The sequence below is a fragment of the Lampetra fluviatilis genome, chromosome 16, assembly GCF_964198595.1.
Source record: "Lampetra fluviatilis chromosome 16, kcLamFluv1.1, whole genome shotgun sequence".
Taxonomy (NCBI): Eukaryota; Metazoa; Chordata; class Hyperoartia; order Petromyzontiformes; family Petromyzontidae; genus Lampetra; species Lampetra fluviatilis.
This window is the reverse complement of record NC_136290.1, coordinates 14,914,345-14,931,659: the sequence shown is the minus strand read 5'-3', so window position 1 is coordinate 14,931,659 and position 17,315 is coordinate 14,914,345. Positions and strand designations below refer to the sequence as shown.

Below are 17,315 nucleotides of genomic sequence, written 5' to 3'. Positions count from 1 at the left end.
TCCACGAGGTTTGAGAGTGGAGGACGGCACGGGGCGCGTGTGAGATCACCGATTAATCCGCAGGACACAAAGCGTCACGTGGCTGAGCTTTGCCCCTTTGGGCTGCAGCGCAGCCGCGGCATTTGGCTCGGGATTCCGAGCGGGAGAAGTGGCAGAGGATCAAAGATGAGGGCGCTCCACACTGACGCGGGTTCACGGTTCATCCATGCACGCCACGTGAACCTCTCACACCACATGGACCTCACCACACCGCGTGAACCACACACATCACGTGAACCTCTCACGCCACAATAACCCCATACACCAGGTGAACCTCTCATATCACATGAACATCAACACACCTCATGAACCCCACACACCACGTAAACTCAAAACACCGCAAGTTTCAAGCGTATTTTGTTGAACCAGGTGAGAACACAAGACGCGTTTTATTTGCAACAGTGGCCAGGGTCACCAAAACGGTCAAAGAAAATAAGGTTATATATTGACTTCAAGCTTTCGTGACTGCAGGAATTAATATTCTGTGGGTCTTTCGGTAAAGTCACGTAGATATGTTCGAAGAAAATTACCAAAAAATAACAAAAAACCGCGACGTTTCGATCACCACACAAGCGATCGTCACCAGGAGGAAAAAAGAGGGGGAAAGCTGCTGAGGCAGGCTGTTTTAAACCTTTAAAACAGTCTGCCTCAGCAGCTTTCCAGACTGTTTTAAAGGGTTAAAACAGTCACGTTTAAAACAGTCAGGTTTAAAACAGTCAGGTTTAAAACAGTATGTTTTAAAGGTTTAAAACAGTCTGGAAAAGCTGCTGGAAAGCTGCTGAGGCAGACTGTTTTAAAGGTTTAAAACAGTCTGCCTCAGCAGCGTTCCCCCTCTTTTTCCCTCCTGATGACGATCGCTTGTGTTGTGATCGAAACGTCGTAGTTTTTTGTTATTTTTTTGGTAATTTTCTTTGAGCCTATCTACGCGACTTTACCGAAAGACCCACAGAATGAGGTTATATATTGCACAATATATATGACGTCAAGAAAATCAGAACAAAAACAACCAAATAAAAACCAGGCAAAAAAACGGATGAATGTAAAACAGTGCACATGTTTATACAGCCTTGAGCCAGTGGTGGAGATTGCACATTCTCAGGGCAGGTATGAGTGTATCCATAAGACAACCAGTGTCAAATGTGAACCCCCAGCACCACATGATCCTCACGCATCACATTAACCAGACACCGGCAGCTTGCTGTGCCCGTGTCAATCCACTCCGCGGACGCCCTTGCACACGCGGTGGTGTTCCATCTCAAGGGATTATCTAAGTTGAACGGCTCGATACATGGATGGCGAGACATTAGCAAGACCGTCTCCGACATCTCCAGCCACATGAGCCTCTTGGGTGACGCGCCACGGGAACTTCCAGCGCCACGCGAGGCGGCCGCCAGAGGGCGCCGTCGAGGCGCCGAGCGCGGCCACCAACAGGGCCCGGAAGGGGCGCGAGGTCGCCCCTCCCCCCGCCCCTCCCCCTCCTCCCCCCCGCCCCTCCCCCCTGCGACGTAAACAACGCGCTGCGTGGCGCCATGGCGCGGCCCCGCCGAGAGGATTGAGGCCTCTTCCCGCGAGAGCCGTCGCCTGTGACCCCGTCTCCTCCTCGTCCTCCTCCTCCTGGTGAGACGAGATGAACCCCCGACGAGGGCAGCAGAGGTTCCCCACGGCGCTGCCCCCCAAAGCCTGTGGGGCCTGGCCCGGGGACCAGGGTCCTCTGGAGATCCTTGGTCCTGTGAGGAGCAGCTGGGAATGCAGCTCTCACCAAGGAGACGTGTAGTAGACGCATTTGTTGTGACTCCTGTGGAGGACGTGGAGGGCGGTCTGCGTGTGTGTGGGATCTGGTGAGTGTGAGAGCTGATCTGTAGAGTGTGATTGGTGAGTGTCGGGTCCGGTGAACGGAGCATGTGGTCTGGAGTGTCCTCTGGTGAGAGTTGGATCTGTAGAGAGTGGGGCATGATGAGTATGGGACCTGGTGAGTGAGAGCTGGGGAGTGTGGGGTTAGGCTGCAAGGAGTGCTATCTGGGGAGTGTGGGACATGGGATTCGGGTTGAGCTTTGGGGTCCGATTTGTGTGGACAACGTGCGATGTTATGAAGGAGGATCTGGTCCGTTGTGTTCTGTTCCCGTTGTATCCCATCGACTCGTGTTACTCAAGTGGCAAACTAAGAATCGATTTGTCTTAATCTGCGTTATGTACCCGCTTTGAGGGGAGCGAGGCCGACGGCCTGTGCTGGTCGAGAAGCCTCGCTGTTGCCTGAGAGGCCTGCGGGGGAGGGAGCGCGCAGCGGGGCCGAGCCGCATGGACGTGCGGCGCCGTCTTGTGCGCGGGGCAAGTGATGTCGCTGCCTTTGATTTGCTGTTTTAGGCGCCGACTTATGCTCGACATCATGGATTCACCGAAGGAGTTGAACCTTCAAGACAAAAAGGATTTGGACAAGTTTTTAAAATTCTTCGCACTCAAGGTGGGTGACATCTGTAGCCGATACGCACGCGGCTCGTCCACAGTGACTTAGCTGGATGTGAATGATGCTCTGAGATGTGATGAAAAGTGGAATTATACTGCACCTAAAGGGGCTAAGGCCGCTAAGTGATTGTGTGAGAGTGCATGTTATGAGTTTTTAATGATGAGGTGACTTAATAATAAACAAGGGATTTAAGTTATTCTAAAGGGATTCAAATAAATGTTAAATTGCTGTGTAAGTGACGGCGAGTTAGGGATATTTTGGAGGGATGAAAGTGTCTCTGCATATGCTCTGTTGACTGCCATAGCTGTGACAGGCGTTTCACTATCGTGGACGCCAAGACTTGAGACCGTCCTGTCTCATCCACACTGTTCAACTACCACACTGCAGATCACAGCATTCAACATATTGCAGATCACAACACTCATCACACTGCAGGTCACAACACTCACCACACTGCAGATCACAACACTCATCAAACTGCAGATCACAACACTCATCACACTGCAGATCACAACACTCATCACACTGCAGATCACAACACTCATCAAACTGCAGATCACAACACTCATCACACTGCAGATCACAACACTCATCACACTGCAGATCACAACACTCATCACACTGCAGATCACAACACTCACCACACTGCAGATCACAACACTCATCAAACTGCAGATCACAACACTCATCACACTGCAGATCACAACACTCATCACACTGCAGATCACAACACTCATCAAACTGCAGATCACAACACTCATCAAACTGCAGATCACAACACTCATCACACTGCAGATCACAACACTCATCACACTGCAGATCACAACACTCACCACACTGCAGATCACAACACTCACCACACTGCAGATCACAACACTCACCACACTGCAGATCACAACACTCACCACACTGCAGATCACAACACTCACCACACTGCAGATCACAACACTCATCACACTGTAGATCACAACACTCATCAAACTGCAGATCACAACACTCATCACACTGCAGATCACAACACTCATCAAACTGCAGATCACAACACTCATCAAACTGCAGATCACAACACTCATCACACTGCAGATCACAACACTCATCACACTGCAGATCACAACACTCACCACACTGCAGATCACAACACTCACCACACTGCAGATCACAACACTCACCACACTGTAGATCACAACACTCATCACACTGCAGATCACAACACTCATCACACTGCAGATCACAACACTCACCACACTGCAGATCACAACACTCACCACACTGCAGATCACAACACTCATCACACTGCAGATCACAACACTCACCACACTGTAGATCACAACACTCACCACACTGCAGATCACAACACTCATCACACTGCAGATCACAACACTCACCACACTGCAGATCACAACACTCACCACACTGCAGATCACAACACTCACCACACTGCAGATCACAACACTCATCACACTGTAGATCACAACACTCACCACACTGCAGATCACAACACTCACCACACTGCAGATCACAACACTCATCACACTGCAGATCACAACACTCACCACACTGCAGATCACAACACTCACCACACTGCAGATCACAACACTCACCACACTGCAGGTCACAACACTCATCACACTGCAGATCACAACATTCACCACACTGCAGATCACAACACTCATCACACTGCAGGTCACAACACTCACCACACTGCAGATCACAACACTCATCACACTGCAGGTCACAACACTCATCACACTGCAGGTCACAACACTCACCACACTGCAGATCACAACACTCATCACACTGCAGATCACAACACTCATCACACTGCAGGTCACAACACTCATCACACTGCAGGTCACAACACTCATCACACTGCAGATCACAACATTCACCACACTGTAGATCACAACACTCATCACACTGCAGGTCACAACATTCACCACACTGCAGGTCACAACACTCACCACACTGCAGATCACAACACTCATCACACTGCAGGTCACAACACTCACCACACTGCAGATCACAACACTCATCACACTGCAGGTCACAACACTCACCACACTGCAGATCACAACACTCACCACACTGCAGATCACAACACTCACCACACTGCAGATCACAACACTCACCACACTGCAGATCACAACACTCACCACACTGCAGATCACAACATTCACCACACTGCAGATCACAACACTCACCACACTGCAGATCACAACACTCACCACACTGCAGATCACAACACTCATCACACTGCAGATCACAACATTCACCACACTGCAGATCACAACACTCACCACACTGTAGATCACAACACTCACCACACTGCAGATCACAACACTCACCACACTGCAGATCACAACACTCACCACACTGCAGATCACAACACTCACCACACTGCAGATCACAACATTCACCACACTGCAGGTCACAACATTCACCACACTGCAGATCACAACACTCACCACACTGCAGGTCACAACATTCACCACACTGCAGGTCACAACACTCATCACACTGCAGATCACAACACTCATCACACTGTAGATCACAACACTCACCACACTGCAGATCACAACACTCACTCACGACACCTCAGATCACCAACACTTGAGATCACAATATTTCACTTTCTCTTTATTCCCTCAGACTGTTCCAGCTTGGAATTCCCTCCCATAGTCACTTTAGTCAAGCTTTTATAATAACGTTTTCAATTCAATAAAGTGTTACAGTCTTATCACAACTGTGATGGTGCTGATTGTTGCTGGCTGCTTGAAGTATTGGGCTTTTTCTCAGTAACTTTGTTGAATAAATAAACCCCCATTTGCTCTGCCACTTGTTGTGCATGCTGCAGTCTGTACAGGTGATTGTCCAGGCCCGGCTAGGCGAGCGCATCATCACCAAGTCCAGCGCCTCGTCATCTGGCTCCGACTGGGTGAGGGCATCCGTTCACCCCCCGCAACGCCCCGTGTCTGTGCTCCCTTACACACACAGCATTCTGTGCCCTGCTATCCTCATAATACTTTGACATATTTGACTAAAATGGTGGAAATCGTCAGGTTTTCTGTACAGCAGGGGTAATTGGCCTATGGCCCACGACTTCATTCGTGCGGCACTTGACCACACAGGAACTATTACTTTGAAGTGGCCATGAAACAATATTTATCTGTCACTAACAGGCCAGGCTTTTGGCTGGCCATCAAACAAAGACTGTCACTGCGTCACGCGCTTTCAGATGCATTTTGTGGCCATCTAGAATGTTCTTCCTTTCCGATATTAGGAAGCTACTGGAGCTATGTACTATTACATCTAGATTGAAAACTCATTTCTTTAGAACAGTTTTTTGTGTTTGGTTGTCCTACCCCTGTAACTTCCAATACGCACGGTTTGCTACGTATGGTGCGAAAGAAGTTCAACATGCATGCATACAGGCCAGGTGGCTCAGTGACATGGCGAGAGGCTCGCAATCGTAAGTTTGTGAGTTAAGATCCTGGTTGGGGTTTGTCTCAGCCCATCATCCCTCCTAAGTCAATAAAAAAATACTTTTTTGTGGGGAAGTCAACAGTGGTTGTTATGTGTGTGCTAATCGGTGTGATAGACTCACCCCTGTCATAGGGATGGCATTTGAGCAATAAATCACTTTGACGTGACAAGTTTCTTGGCCGCACCAATCGAGTACTAGAGGGGATTAATTTTGATTTGACAACCGTAGTGTATTTATCATTTGATTGTGCTTAGTTGCTGATGTTACTGCAATGGCCTCTTGCAGTGAGAGACATGACTGAGGTTTGTGTTAACGTGTGGTCTGCTACTAAAGGTAGTCGAGTCCTTTTTCGTCTACGGTGAGGACAAGGTTCCCTACCTATGCTGTAGAGCAACATGTGCCGCTCATAATTGTGAGTGTCATTTCGCTCTGTTTAGTTTAACCTGGTGATCAGAGACATTCCGGAAGTGAGTCAGGAAGCGAAGAGGGCCATGGGGAACCAGCTACCTGGAGTTGGCATGCCCATGTGCGTGGAGGTCTCCCTGAAAACATGCGAGGTGAGGTGTCATCGAATGTAAAAAAAACATTTAAAAAGTTTCCTGATTTTCCGCACATATACCAATGTCTGAGCATTAAAGTTTTAGCTTTTTAACTGAGAATGTTAGCAAACTGGACTTGTAATCCAGAGGTCGCCAGTTTGAGCTAATTCAATCTTTTGAAATGGCAGTAGAAACAATGGAGCTAGTTTCTCAAATCCTCAATGCCACTATCCACTCAGCAGTATAACAATTAAGTGAATTGGTAGGTTGGGAAATTGTGGGCATTCCCACCTCCTTCAACACGTCTAATTAGTGAGGAAGAATAGACTAAATATCCTCTAGAACTCCTTGTTAGTGGTTTCCCTTCTGCCAGCATTGGTGTAACCAAGCAATTGGAGAGCTGCACCTTTAATATGAGGAACATGATCATGCAGCCATAACCAGACATACGGGCTTACACTTAACCAACAAATTACACCTGATTTAAGAAAAAAAATTACAGAAAAAAATCATGGCTTTGAAGTCAGAAAAATGGGCATGTGGAAGTCTGCGTCCTAATTATATGAATCCTGTACATTCCCATTGCTGTGCACATGACAATTTCTGACTCCTTTGATCTAGTCATAAGAGTAGTTACTTGAACACTAAAGAAATTACAACTGGAAAAACACATTTTTTATTAAGGATTTTGTTATCTGAACATATTTCAAGGTTTTCTGAGGTTGTATTCATGAATGCCGTATTTGTAATGAAATAAGAAAGAATCTCTGTAGCCACCTGTTGAGAAAAATAACGCTTACAGAGCTGCCCTGAGTGTGATTAAGCAGTTAGTGTTTCTGAAAAGAAACACGACCCTGCTAATATGGTTGCGCTGTGGCTTGTGTTGCAGGGTGATTCCATGGGACTAGAAGTTTGGAGCTTGGAAATGAATGAGAAGTATGTAGTAGGAGTTTCACAACCTATGTCCTAATGGATAGCAATAATCACAGTGCAGGTTACCCATAAAATACATGCCTTATTCGCTCAGTGGAAAAACATACTGCTTAACACAACATAAAACATGCCTTTCATGGTAATTCACCACGTGATCCATCATCTCATTACGATTTACGGCGTACATTTTTGTTAAATAAAATCTCTTGTTTAAACAAGAGCCTGCTTTGTGGGATATGCATCTAACCATATAGCGAATACCTTTCCTTTAACAAGAAGTGCACTGATCGTGGTTGTGGTGTGCTGTGTGTGTGGTGGTGTGCGGGTCAGGTGTGATCACGAGGTGAAGGTCTCCTACACTGTGTATAACCGTCTCTCTCTGCTTCTCAAGTCACTGCTGGCCGTCACACGCGTCACGCCGGCCTACAAGCTCTCGCGCAAGCAGGGCCATGACTACGTCATCTTGTACAGGCATGCCGTGATCACCGCCACACCCTGTCTCCCATGCCGCATCTCAACGACATCGGCTATTATTGTCATTTGTAAAGCGCCTTTACATCGGGCGGGAGGGTGGCGCAGTAGTAACATTTGTGCCTCAGTAAGAAGGTCCTGAGATCCCCGAGTCGGGCGACTTTCTGTGCGGATTTTGTGTGTCCTGTTCTGCATGGGTTTCCTCCCATAACTAAAAAACACACAATGTTACTGATATTGGCCAAACGTCCCAATGGCCAAAAATTATCTGCAAATTACTCAGCTGAGATTACACACGGCAACATTGCCCCCACTGTGAAAACCTGGCAGAACCCTCTTAAAAAAGAGTTGACACTCGGTAAAGCTTTCTTGGATAAAAAGCTTAATAATAATTATTATCATTATAATTAATGATAGAATTATAAAAAAAGAGCCTTTGCAACATTTCTCAGAGCTGCACACAAGAATGCTGAATATTCTCTTGGTGTACTTGTGCGGTTTTTTCACAGAATCTATTTCGATGAAGTCCAGTTGGGGTGCCTAGGTGAAGGTAAGCATTTAAATGACAATCCGTGACATGAACAGAAAAAGCCAAGGCAAATGCAACTGGGTTGCTCAAGGGGGATAAAAGTGTGCTCGAATGCTGAGCTCACATCTGAGATACTCGTTTCGAAGCCATGCAACAAGGTTATCTGCTGTAGTGAGATCATGGTCTCATCCTTGTAACCAATGACTATACATGGGATGGTGCACTGCTTTATGAATTATTGTTGATGCTGCATTGACAGTCGTGCACAAGTATAAATAAAAAAAACAACTCGTAAGTAACAGTACCCTGGTAGGAAAAACATTTATATATAATTAGGTAACTTTTTGGTCATTGACCCTTCTCAAAAGCAGAGATCCAAAAGTAAACGGAGCAAGAGTTTCAGAAATGATGCTGATAGCACAATTTTAACATAATGACAAGAAATGTTTTAAATAAACATTTTCATCCCAGCCATCGGTTTACAGGCATGTCTGTACATGTGTGTGTGCCCAGGTTTTCAGACTCTGCGTGTGGGCATGGTGGGAACACCAGAGGGCACCATTACCCTGGGCTGTGCCTACCGCACCAACCTCACTTTCATTGCCAACAGGTGAACCTACTGCTTGTTAACATCCCGCATACACTTTTAATGTTCGTGCTGGTGTTGAGCCAAGTGTGTGTGTGTGTATTTTTGTCACAGGCAGTTGGAACAGAACAAGCCCTTGATGGGTATCATTATTGATCACTTCTCCGACAACCCCCGGCACAGCTCATCTGCCGCCCAGCCCTGCATGCACAGGTATTATCAAACAAAAAGTTAATTCCTGTTGCAGTGAGCAATGAAGCGGTGCTCGGCTCCCGTTTACCACACTTAACCAGTGGCGAAAATTCCACATTCCTCTGGGAAGGGATGGCTTTAGCCAAAGGATTATCACCGTGACTTCCCCACAAGCCGTACTCATATTATTGACCCCTTATGGATCATGAGCTCAGTTAACCTCTAAAACTTCTAAAGAGGTGTACTGAGGATTTGAAGTCGCAGCATTCCAATTGAGGTCCGTTTTCTCTCTCTCTGAGCCACCTGGTCAGACACTGGCACTGTGCAGCACATCATCGTATTGGGCGCTTCACCGGCCGGTAGTGAAGACTGAGTGGATAGTAACGTGCACCTCTGTTGTGTTGTAGGCGAGCAGGCGGTGGGGAAGAGACATGTGGCTCTACCGATGACTTCCAGGACATGTGCGCATCCTCCTTCTCCACGTCGCCTCCGTCGCAGGTCGGTGTTGAAGTTTCTGTCAGTGAATGACAATGATGATGTTTCGTGCCTGCCCAGTTCCACTGGGTTCATACCAACGTGTTAATGTGCACAGTGTTATTTGAGCGGCAGGCCAGCGCAGTGGTTGAGAACTGTGCCTCCTCGTAAGAAGGATTTGGGTTTTATTCCCGACGTGGGCGCCTTCCGATGTCTGTTTCCCCCTTTGCTGAATGGCTTTCATAATGATTGTAACATCGTGCAACATTATGCATCTCAAAACACTGCTGAATGTCATAATCTAAAATCTTTATCCTGGAGAAATCCAATGAGCCATGAGGCTCTTTTTCACAGATGTCAACTCGTCACAGATGTCCACTCGTCACAGATGTCCACTCGTCACAGATGTCCAGTTGTAACTTGCACAGAGGCGCGTGGGAAGCCACAGCCAAAGCTGCAAGGCAGCTCGAATCGGCTCCAGAAATTGTCCTGTACTGGGATGTTTGGCCAACTCCTCCAGGTTTTCTGGTTTCCTCCCACAGATAAAAATGCACAATTTCGTTAGTGCTGGCCAAACCTCACAATACATAACTCTCTCGAAAAACAGTCTTCAGACTCCCTGTGGCTTTCCAAAGAAAATAAGTTATGTGTGTTAGTTGTATTATATGACTGAATTGTTACATTTCCAAGGTGCATTGTGGATACCATGATGAGGGAGATGGAGGTGGCCCATCATCACTACCGTCCACGTGTACGCACACGCCGCCTAGGCCAAGGTACAATTCCCTAACATCGCTAGCCGCACACAAAGCCTTGTGGTTTGTCTAGCACGCTGCGTTTGCAAAGCTCATTTTGTGTGGCAGCGTGCAGTGTTTATCTGGGTTTGTGTGTCGGTCACAGAGGTTTGACGAGTTCAAGTTTATTTTGTTTAAGCAAGTGATAACTCGAGATATCAGGATGAGTCTCGTTTGCCGGAGTGACCTGGGGCAACAAAATGACAAAGGAAAAATATATATATAAAATACACCAATGAATAAAAATGGAATAAGTGCAAAAACAACCAAATACAATTGATAGCAAAGCAACGACTTTACCACCCGGCCAGATGTATGGGGCATTAACAGAGAATAAATAAGAACTATGTTATTGCAGTGGTTTGATTGCGTTGATGGGTATCTCATTGTGCTTGGTCGCGTGATCGCAGTGGAGCGGGGAGGAGTGGGGTGCAGGACCTGCTGCTCTTCCCTGTGTGTCGCAAGCCAGGGGCTTTCGTCAGTAAACCACCTACGCAGGTGAGCACCCGCTGTGCCCGACAGCCTGACCCTCACAGTAGACCCCCCCCCCGAGCCTGCTGCCTGTTGTGAATGCACCCTGCATGATACAGGCACAGTGATATGTGTGAGAATACCTGGGTAAGTGGTAGCGCAGTGGTTAGCGCACTGCGCTTTCAACCCGAGTTTGATTCCCGCTCTGCGACAAAACATCTAACCTGCTCCTGGGTCTCTCCTAGGCTAGCTCAGCTTTAAACGAGTACTTGGTATGGTGTCTAAACATGAAAATTGGGGAGACAAAGGCAGCCAGGCATGGTGCTAACTATACCACCTCTATCATCTGCCATGTTGGCCTTTATAGGTGCTCTCTAACAGTACTTGCCCCAACAGTCTGTCAAGGATATAGGGGGATCTTTGGCTTTGTGTTGGGAAGAGCCTTTATAAGATGCACTTCCTGTGGAATGTAGAGCTACAGGTAAAAATCGAAGCAGCCCAATCCATATGTGTTCACTCACGACCCATGTTTATTTTCACAGAAACACATTATGGGTAAGTGCTGTTTTGTGTTAGTGTAGTTTATAACTATCTTTTGAAGTGTTTTCAGACACAAATAGGGCATTGTATTTACACCAGCTAACCGCACTTTGAAGATTGTAAAGTGTTTCCTGTGAGAATATCTCTGAGCTCCTCGGCCTGAGTGATCACAACTGCACTGATGCTAAGTGGCACCCTCTGTGTTGGAGACCTAATGCTGCTTGTGACACTGGCGAGCTTCGTGATGCGTCTGTAGTGGCCTGCACAGACGCCGAGGCCCGCTCATCAGGGAGCCGCCCGCTTGAGGACCACCTTTGAACAGCTGGAAGTGCTTGAGAGCAGCTCCATTAGAGTGCAGCGCCTGTTATTTCCTGATCCCGCTTATTGCACAGGATAGAGCTTTGTGTGTGTAAACATTTATCAACTTAATGGGCAACTCTGTTTAATCAGTCCCAATATAAACCCTCGAGTTGTTTGTTCCTTTGAGTTGCCTGTTGTTTTGTGTCTGCCATAGAAGTTTATGACATCCAGCACTTGGGAGCTTAATTATAACCATGAGGACCCACCCTGGCCCTGACGCCCCTAGCCCTGTCACGTATTGGTGAACCTTTGTTTTTGTAACAAAGTCAAAAAAGCCAAAGTGATTTCTTGTTCAACGAGAATCGAGGCTGTGCGCATCTCCTGTTCACGGCCATTGGTGGAAATGACACTTTTTTATTGCAGGGGGCAAATCTATCCATTGGACAACTGTTAATTTCCCTCCAAAGTGGTACTGGTTTTATCAATCCTATAGGGTTGATGGAGTGATTAAACCCCCAAACAGGATTTGAACTTGCAACGTTCCAATTACGAACCGCTCGATATGCTACCGAGCCATCTGTTTTTACAGTACAGTTTGTTAATTCACACAAACGCTGTCTATCCATAGCATTGGGATGGCAGGGAAATGCAGCGGCAACACATTTGCCTCGCAGCCTAGCGATAGCGGTGACATGGTCAAGCGACAGTGTGTTTACCGCTTGTTGGAGAGGTTTACTATTCAAATCCAGTGGCCACCCTAGTTATTACTGCGGGTGTAACAATTGTGACATACTACTTGCTATGTGCTTTGCATTGTATGCAATAATAGGAAATTGCATACTAGAGTCATGGTCCATCTTTGCCAGACTTGAAAAAATGACCTGCAGTTTACTCAATTGGGATTGCACATAGCAACATCGCCCCCGACTGCAAAAACTTCACGGGACCCTCCTGAAACAGTCTTGAGATTGAACGATGCTTGCTTTGGTCACTGATAAAGAACATGCCCTATGAACCCAAGTTGTATTATCGTCGGTGGTTGGACAATAACGCATGTTTCTTGTTTGGAACAACTTGCAGGTGTCCCCGGCACTTGACCTCCCGTTTGCGTCGTTTGTGCGAGAAGCCACGGCAGAAGAGGGTCCCCCCAGCTCTCCGCTCCCCGGGTCCCCTGAGCACAGTGGTCCCCTGGAGTCCCTGCACGGCTCCTTGGGGTCCCCCCACGGATCCCAAATCCTGCATGACGACTTCATCATTGTTGACCTGGTGCAGTTTACGCTTTTCCTGTTCTTTTATTTATTTTTGCTTGGAGTTATAGGGGCCTAGCGGCAGCGCGTTTGTCGCTCGTCACAGATGTTCGCAGTTGAAATCCGGCAACCCGCCCTGTATTAACCACAACATAGTACGCGCTGTCTGCTTCACAGTGGGGTTTGAAGATCCCGTGACTTCATTCACATAATTCACGTCAAAATAGGCCAATGTGCTGGCGTTGTGGTCCAAATTTGCCAAACTTGGAAAATTACTTGAAGAAATTGTTGCCCTCTTCTGCGAAAACTTGGCAGGATCCTCCTGAAAGTCTCGCATGTATGTTGAACGTCTTTAACGCTGTACGTAGCAAACCGTGCTTTCTTGGGTAAACAAGTGTAAACAATCATTGATGGTAGCTTTTGCAACTGCACAGCGGCCTCTGGACTTATGGTGTTGCTTTAATGACTTTAACACAAAAAAAATTAACCCGTAAAAACAAAGTTTTTTCCACTCTAAATCCTTTATATGCGTGGCGGCTAGAGTCCTCTCGTCCTCTGGCTTGAGATGGCTGCCACCTATGGGTCAGATGATTGTCTGCCAGCATTAAGCAATTGGTAATTAAATATTTAAAATTTTCCCTAAACAGTGTAAAATTTTGGAAAAAATGTTCACGAAAATTAATTGTCACGCACAACGAGTCTGTGTGGAAAATGTCAGCTCGATTGGATCACGGGAAGTGGGTTAAAAAACGACCAAAAGATGTGCACGGTCGTAAGCAAGCAAGCACGCAAGCACGCAAGCAAGCAAGCGAACTTAATATAAAGGATTTAATAATTATACGTCGTTGTGGCGATTATAAATTATTAAGCAGACAATATACCTCCTAGTGTGTGTTTTATAATATTTATATTTGCATCGAACTGGGTCCTATATCGAACAGAGGGGGTCCTGACTATAAACATCCCGCAGTTACACAGCATTGGTTCAAGAAAAAAATACTGCTGATGAGACACTGAAAGTTGAAACTGGTCCAGAGTTTTGTGGTGTTTTGCCAATGCTATTGAATTATGATTTCTCATACTGATGGCATGTGTAAAAAAGATATCACTTAATCTTTGTTTACGTGGCAGACTGATATGGGGAGCAGGTTATATTGTATGCTTATTCATTTTCATAACTGGATACTCGTGGTGCGAGTGGACGAGAACCACCTGACAGAGGTGCGTGTTTGTGCTACAGAAGCCAGCGTTCTCCAAAGACGACCTCCTGCCGATGGACCTTGGATCCTTCTATCGCGAATTTCAGAACCCCCCACCCCTCAGCAGCTTCTGCATTGAGAGCATCACCCAGTCAATGGCGGAGGATTTTGTGAGTAGGCTGCTCTGCTGTACACAGCTCATGGTGTGACATTGGACTCCTGAGCGCTGTCACATGGGTCACTGCTTGCGAATGAACAGAATATTGTATCATTATTGTACTTATTTACCCAGGAAAGCTTCACTGAGACTCGAGACTCTTTTTCAGGAGGGTCCTGCCAAGTTTTCGCAGCAGAGGGCGATGTTTCTGAGTGTGGTCCCAATTGAACCTAGAAGAAATTCATGCAGCCCATACAGACAGGGACTCGAGTTCGAGACGTGCTGTGGAGAGCAATAGTTTAGCGTTAGCACATCATGCTACAAACCCGGCAAGACCAGATCAATTCCCTGTCACGACCAACATTGATGATGGATATCTAGACTGGTTCTGGGCCTCCCATAGCTTGACTCAGCCTTAAATACTTGGTGCAGTGTATAAACATCAGCACGAAGATTGGTGTTGGCCAAACTACACCCTCAAGCGCTGCGCCGACCTTCATGGGTGCTCGCTAAGATAACTTTCCCCAGTAGTCGATTAAGGCTATAGGGGGATCTTTATCTTTGTTTTGTGTGCTCTGTGTGTGCATTGTGGTACAGGACTCTCTACCGGAGAAGCTGGCTGAATATGAGCGCAGCATGGAGGAGTTTGATTCTTTTGTAGAGACGCTACAATGAAGGCCGGCGTCTACCCACTCTGCCAGCTTCCACTCTATACAGACTTCCTCCGCCCTCCTCCACCGCTGCCTCGTCACTCAGACCCCGGCGCACACTTAGAGCCGACACTCACCCTTGTCCGTAGCCAAAGCAACGCTTCCCCTCCACTTAGCTCTCATTTACCATTTGACCCCGCTACCTCTGTTAGCTGGGTGCAGTACACTAAGCCCAACGTTAGCTCTAACCCCCAACTTCCTCTTCACTCCTTACTGTGACCCCTGCCACCAATTCGGCAGCGGTGTGCAGCAGCAGCAGTGAAACTTGTGCCTCATTGCAAGAAGGATCTAGGTTCGATTTCCGACTCGGCCACTTTTCTGAGTGGAGTTTGTATGTTCTACCCATGATCTGAATGGGTTTCCAGGTTCTCCAGTTTCCTTCCATAGCTAAGAAACACTAAAAATGTGTGTTGGCCAAACATCCCAATGCAGAAAAATTATATGGAAATTGCATCGTAACGTCACCCCCTACAGTAAAGAATTGCCAGGAAAAAGTGTATTGAGACTCAGTCTTCTGGGTGACAAGCATAATGAAAACATAATCTAATTTTTGAGCCAGACAAGTCACCCTCACCTTACCCAAGGGGGTGACCCTGAGCCCCCAAATAGATCTGCTCGATCACCACCTCTCCCCATTCCACCATCCTCTCGGCACATCCCCACAGGTCCCTGAATGGTGTGGCTGGCCCACGCCACGCTGCCACACCTGTGCAACGCATCCCAAAGTTTCGCTCGTGCGAAGTTCATCTGCCAACATGTAGAACACACAAGCAGCCAGCACAGAGACTGCTCTCTCGGCCGACGCAAAAACCACATGGGGATTAGAGGTCACGGCTGCCCTGGTCTCACGCGCGCAGGAGACGGGCACACTCCCCGTGCCGCTCTCGTTCCGCGGCACGCACCCCACGCAGGATCTCCGCGCGCGTGCGGCACTCGCGACGTGGGTCGGAGTGAACGAGTGGTGCGACATTCACGCCGAGCTTTTCGTTTTGTGCCTGGTCAGGCCAATGGTGAAGCCCGCGGTTTGTAGACGGTTGTCCGGTGAGGCGCGGTTGATGCGACGACGTGCTGCAGAGCGCAGCCCTCGGCGTGTCCTCTGACACCGTTGCTTCGTTTCCATGATCGCTTGGAACCAGGTTCTGCTGGGCCAGTATCGGCCGGGGTCATTCTCCTCACGCTCCGTGAGCCATGGGGCTTCACAGTCTCGGTCTCTCCCACTGTTACCATCCACCCTGTCCCTCTTAGCCTTGGTGAAGGCGAGGGAGTGAGTTATCTTAAATATGTATATATTTTAACAAAGCTAAACGTAGTCGGTCGTCACGTTATTCTAATTGTTGGTTAATCCATTTGATGACGTTTAACAGCACACGTGTGCTCTACTTGGGATCGGCCTGGCTTTTGAGAAGCGAGCCCTAGAGAGCTGCGATTGCAGCGGCCTCGCCGGCTCTGGTACCGGTAGCCAGCACAGTTCCCACTGGCCACGGAAACGAAGCGAATGTAACGAGGTCGTAACCCTCGGGAGGGCTGGGGGGTTTGTGGTTTTCTGCTGACATAGTCCGGAAAGGATCATATTTTTAAAATAACGTCCGGTTTACTCCAGGCATGTAATGTTTAAACAAGAGATGACATGTTTTTGAAAGTTATCCAGCCAATATGCACTTTTGAGGATATTTATTTCCCGTTATTTTAATTCCAATTTGGTTATGATCCAAGAACAAGTTGGGGAGAGGCCCCTCAGAGAGCATCGCTTTATCGTTTCCTTTGGGCGTCACTCGTGGCCTGTGCACGTTTGTACAATAAACGCCATCGACCTGATAACAATGCCGCTGCCGCATCAGACTTCCTCCTGTCTTCTGTTTGACATGGCAATGGGAACACTGGTGGTCAGTCATCTCCTGTCACGCTTCTATAGCTACACCATGGTTACTGTTCTATTAAACCTTGCTCGTCAGTTTATCGACCCCTGTTGAGGACTCGGTCTGCAAGACTGACTGTTTCGTCTCATCCACATTCAAACCACACTGCAGGTCGCCACACCACACTGCAGGTCCCAACACCACACCCGCTCACTCGCCCTCACCACACTGCAAGACACAACACCACACCCGCTCACTCGCCCTCACCACACTGCAAGACACAACACCACACCCGCTCACTCGCCCTCACCACACTGCAGGCCACAACACCAC

The 17,315-nt window shown here is 47.7% G+C and overlaps 1 protein-coding gene across 2 annotated transcripts; it reads left to right on the top strand.

Moving 5' to 3' along the window:
* The first annotated feature begins 1,526 nt into the window (after window positions 1-1,526).
* ATG13 (autophagy related 13) lies at window positions 1,527-17,068 on the top strand. 2 transcript variants are annotated; one of them, XM_078863831.1, is made up of 15 exons: window positions 1,527-1,656; window positions 2,401-2,497; window positions 5,355-5,435; window positions 6,422-6,541; window positions 7,413-7,459; window positions 7,787-7,927; window positions 8,437-8,477; window positions 8,970-9,066; window positions 9,157-9,255; window positions 9,642-9,732; window positions 10,399-10,484; window positions 10,913-11,000; window positions 12,894-13,079; window positions 14,301-14,429; window positions 15,014-17,068. In XM_078863831.1, exons 2-15 carry the CDS (start codon window positions 2,411-2,413, stop codon window positions 15,089-15,091), a joined length of 1,371 nt encoding a protein of 456 aa, XP_078719957.1. In that variant the 5' UTR covers window positions 1,527-1,656; window positions 2,401-2,410; the 3' UTR covers window positions 15,092-17,068. The 2 variants fall into 2 exon arrangements, with proteins under 2 accessions (XP_078719957.1, XP_078719956.1); XM_078863830.1 differs by lacking the exon at window positions 1,527-1,656 and adding an exon at window positions 1,695-1,877.
* Window positions 17,069-17,315: the final 247 nt, after the last annotated feature.

Coding starts and splice junctions, on each gene's coding strand:
- ATG13 (XM_078863830.1), top strand. CDS start 1,786: ATGCAGCTCTCACCAAGGAGACGTGTAGTAGACGCATTTGTTGTGACT. Junction 2,498..5,354: donor TAAAATTCTTCGCACTCAAG/GTGGGTGACATC, acceptor TGCATGCTGCAG/TCTGTACAGGTGATTGTCCA. Junction 9,733..10,398: donor CCACGTCGCCTCCGTCGCAG/GTCGGTGTTGAA, acceptor TACATTTCCAAG/GTGCATTGTGGATACCATGA.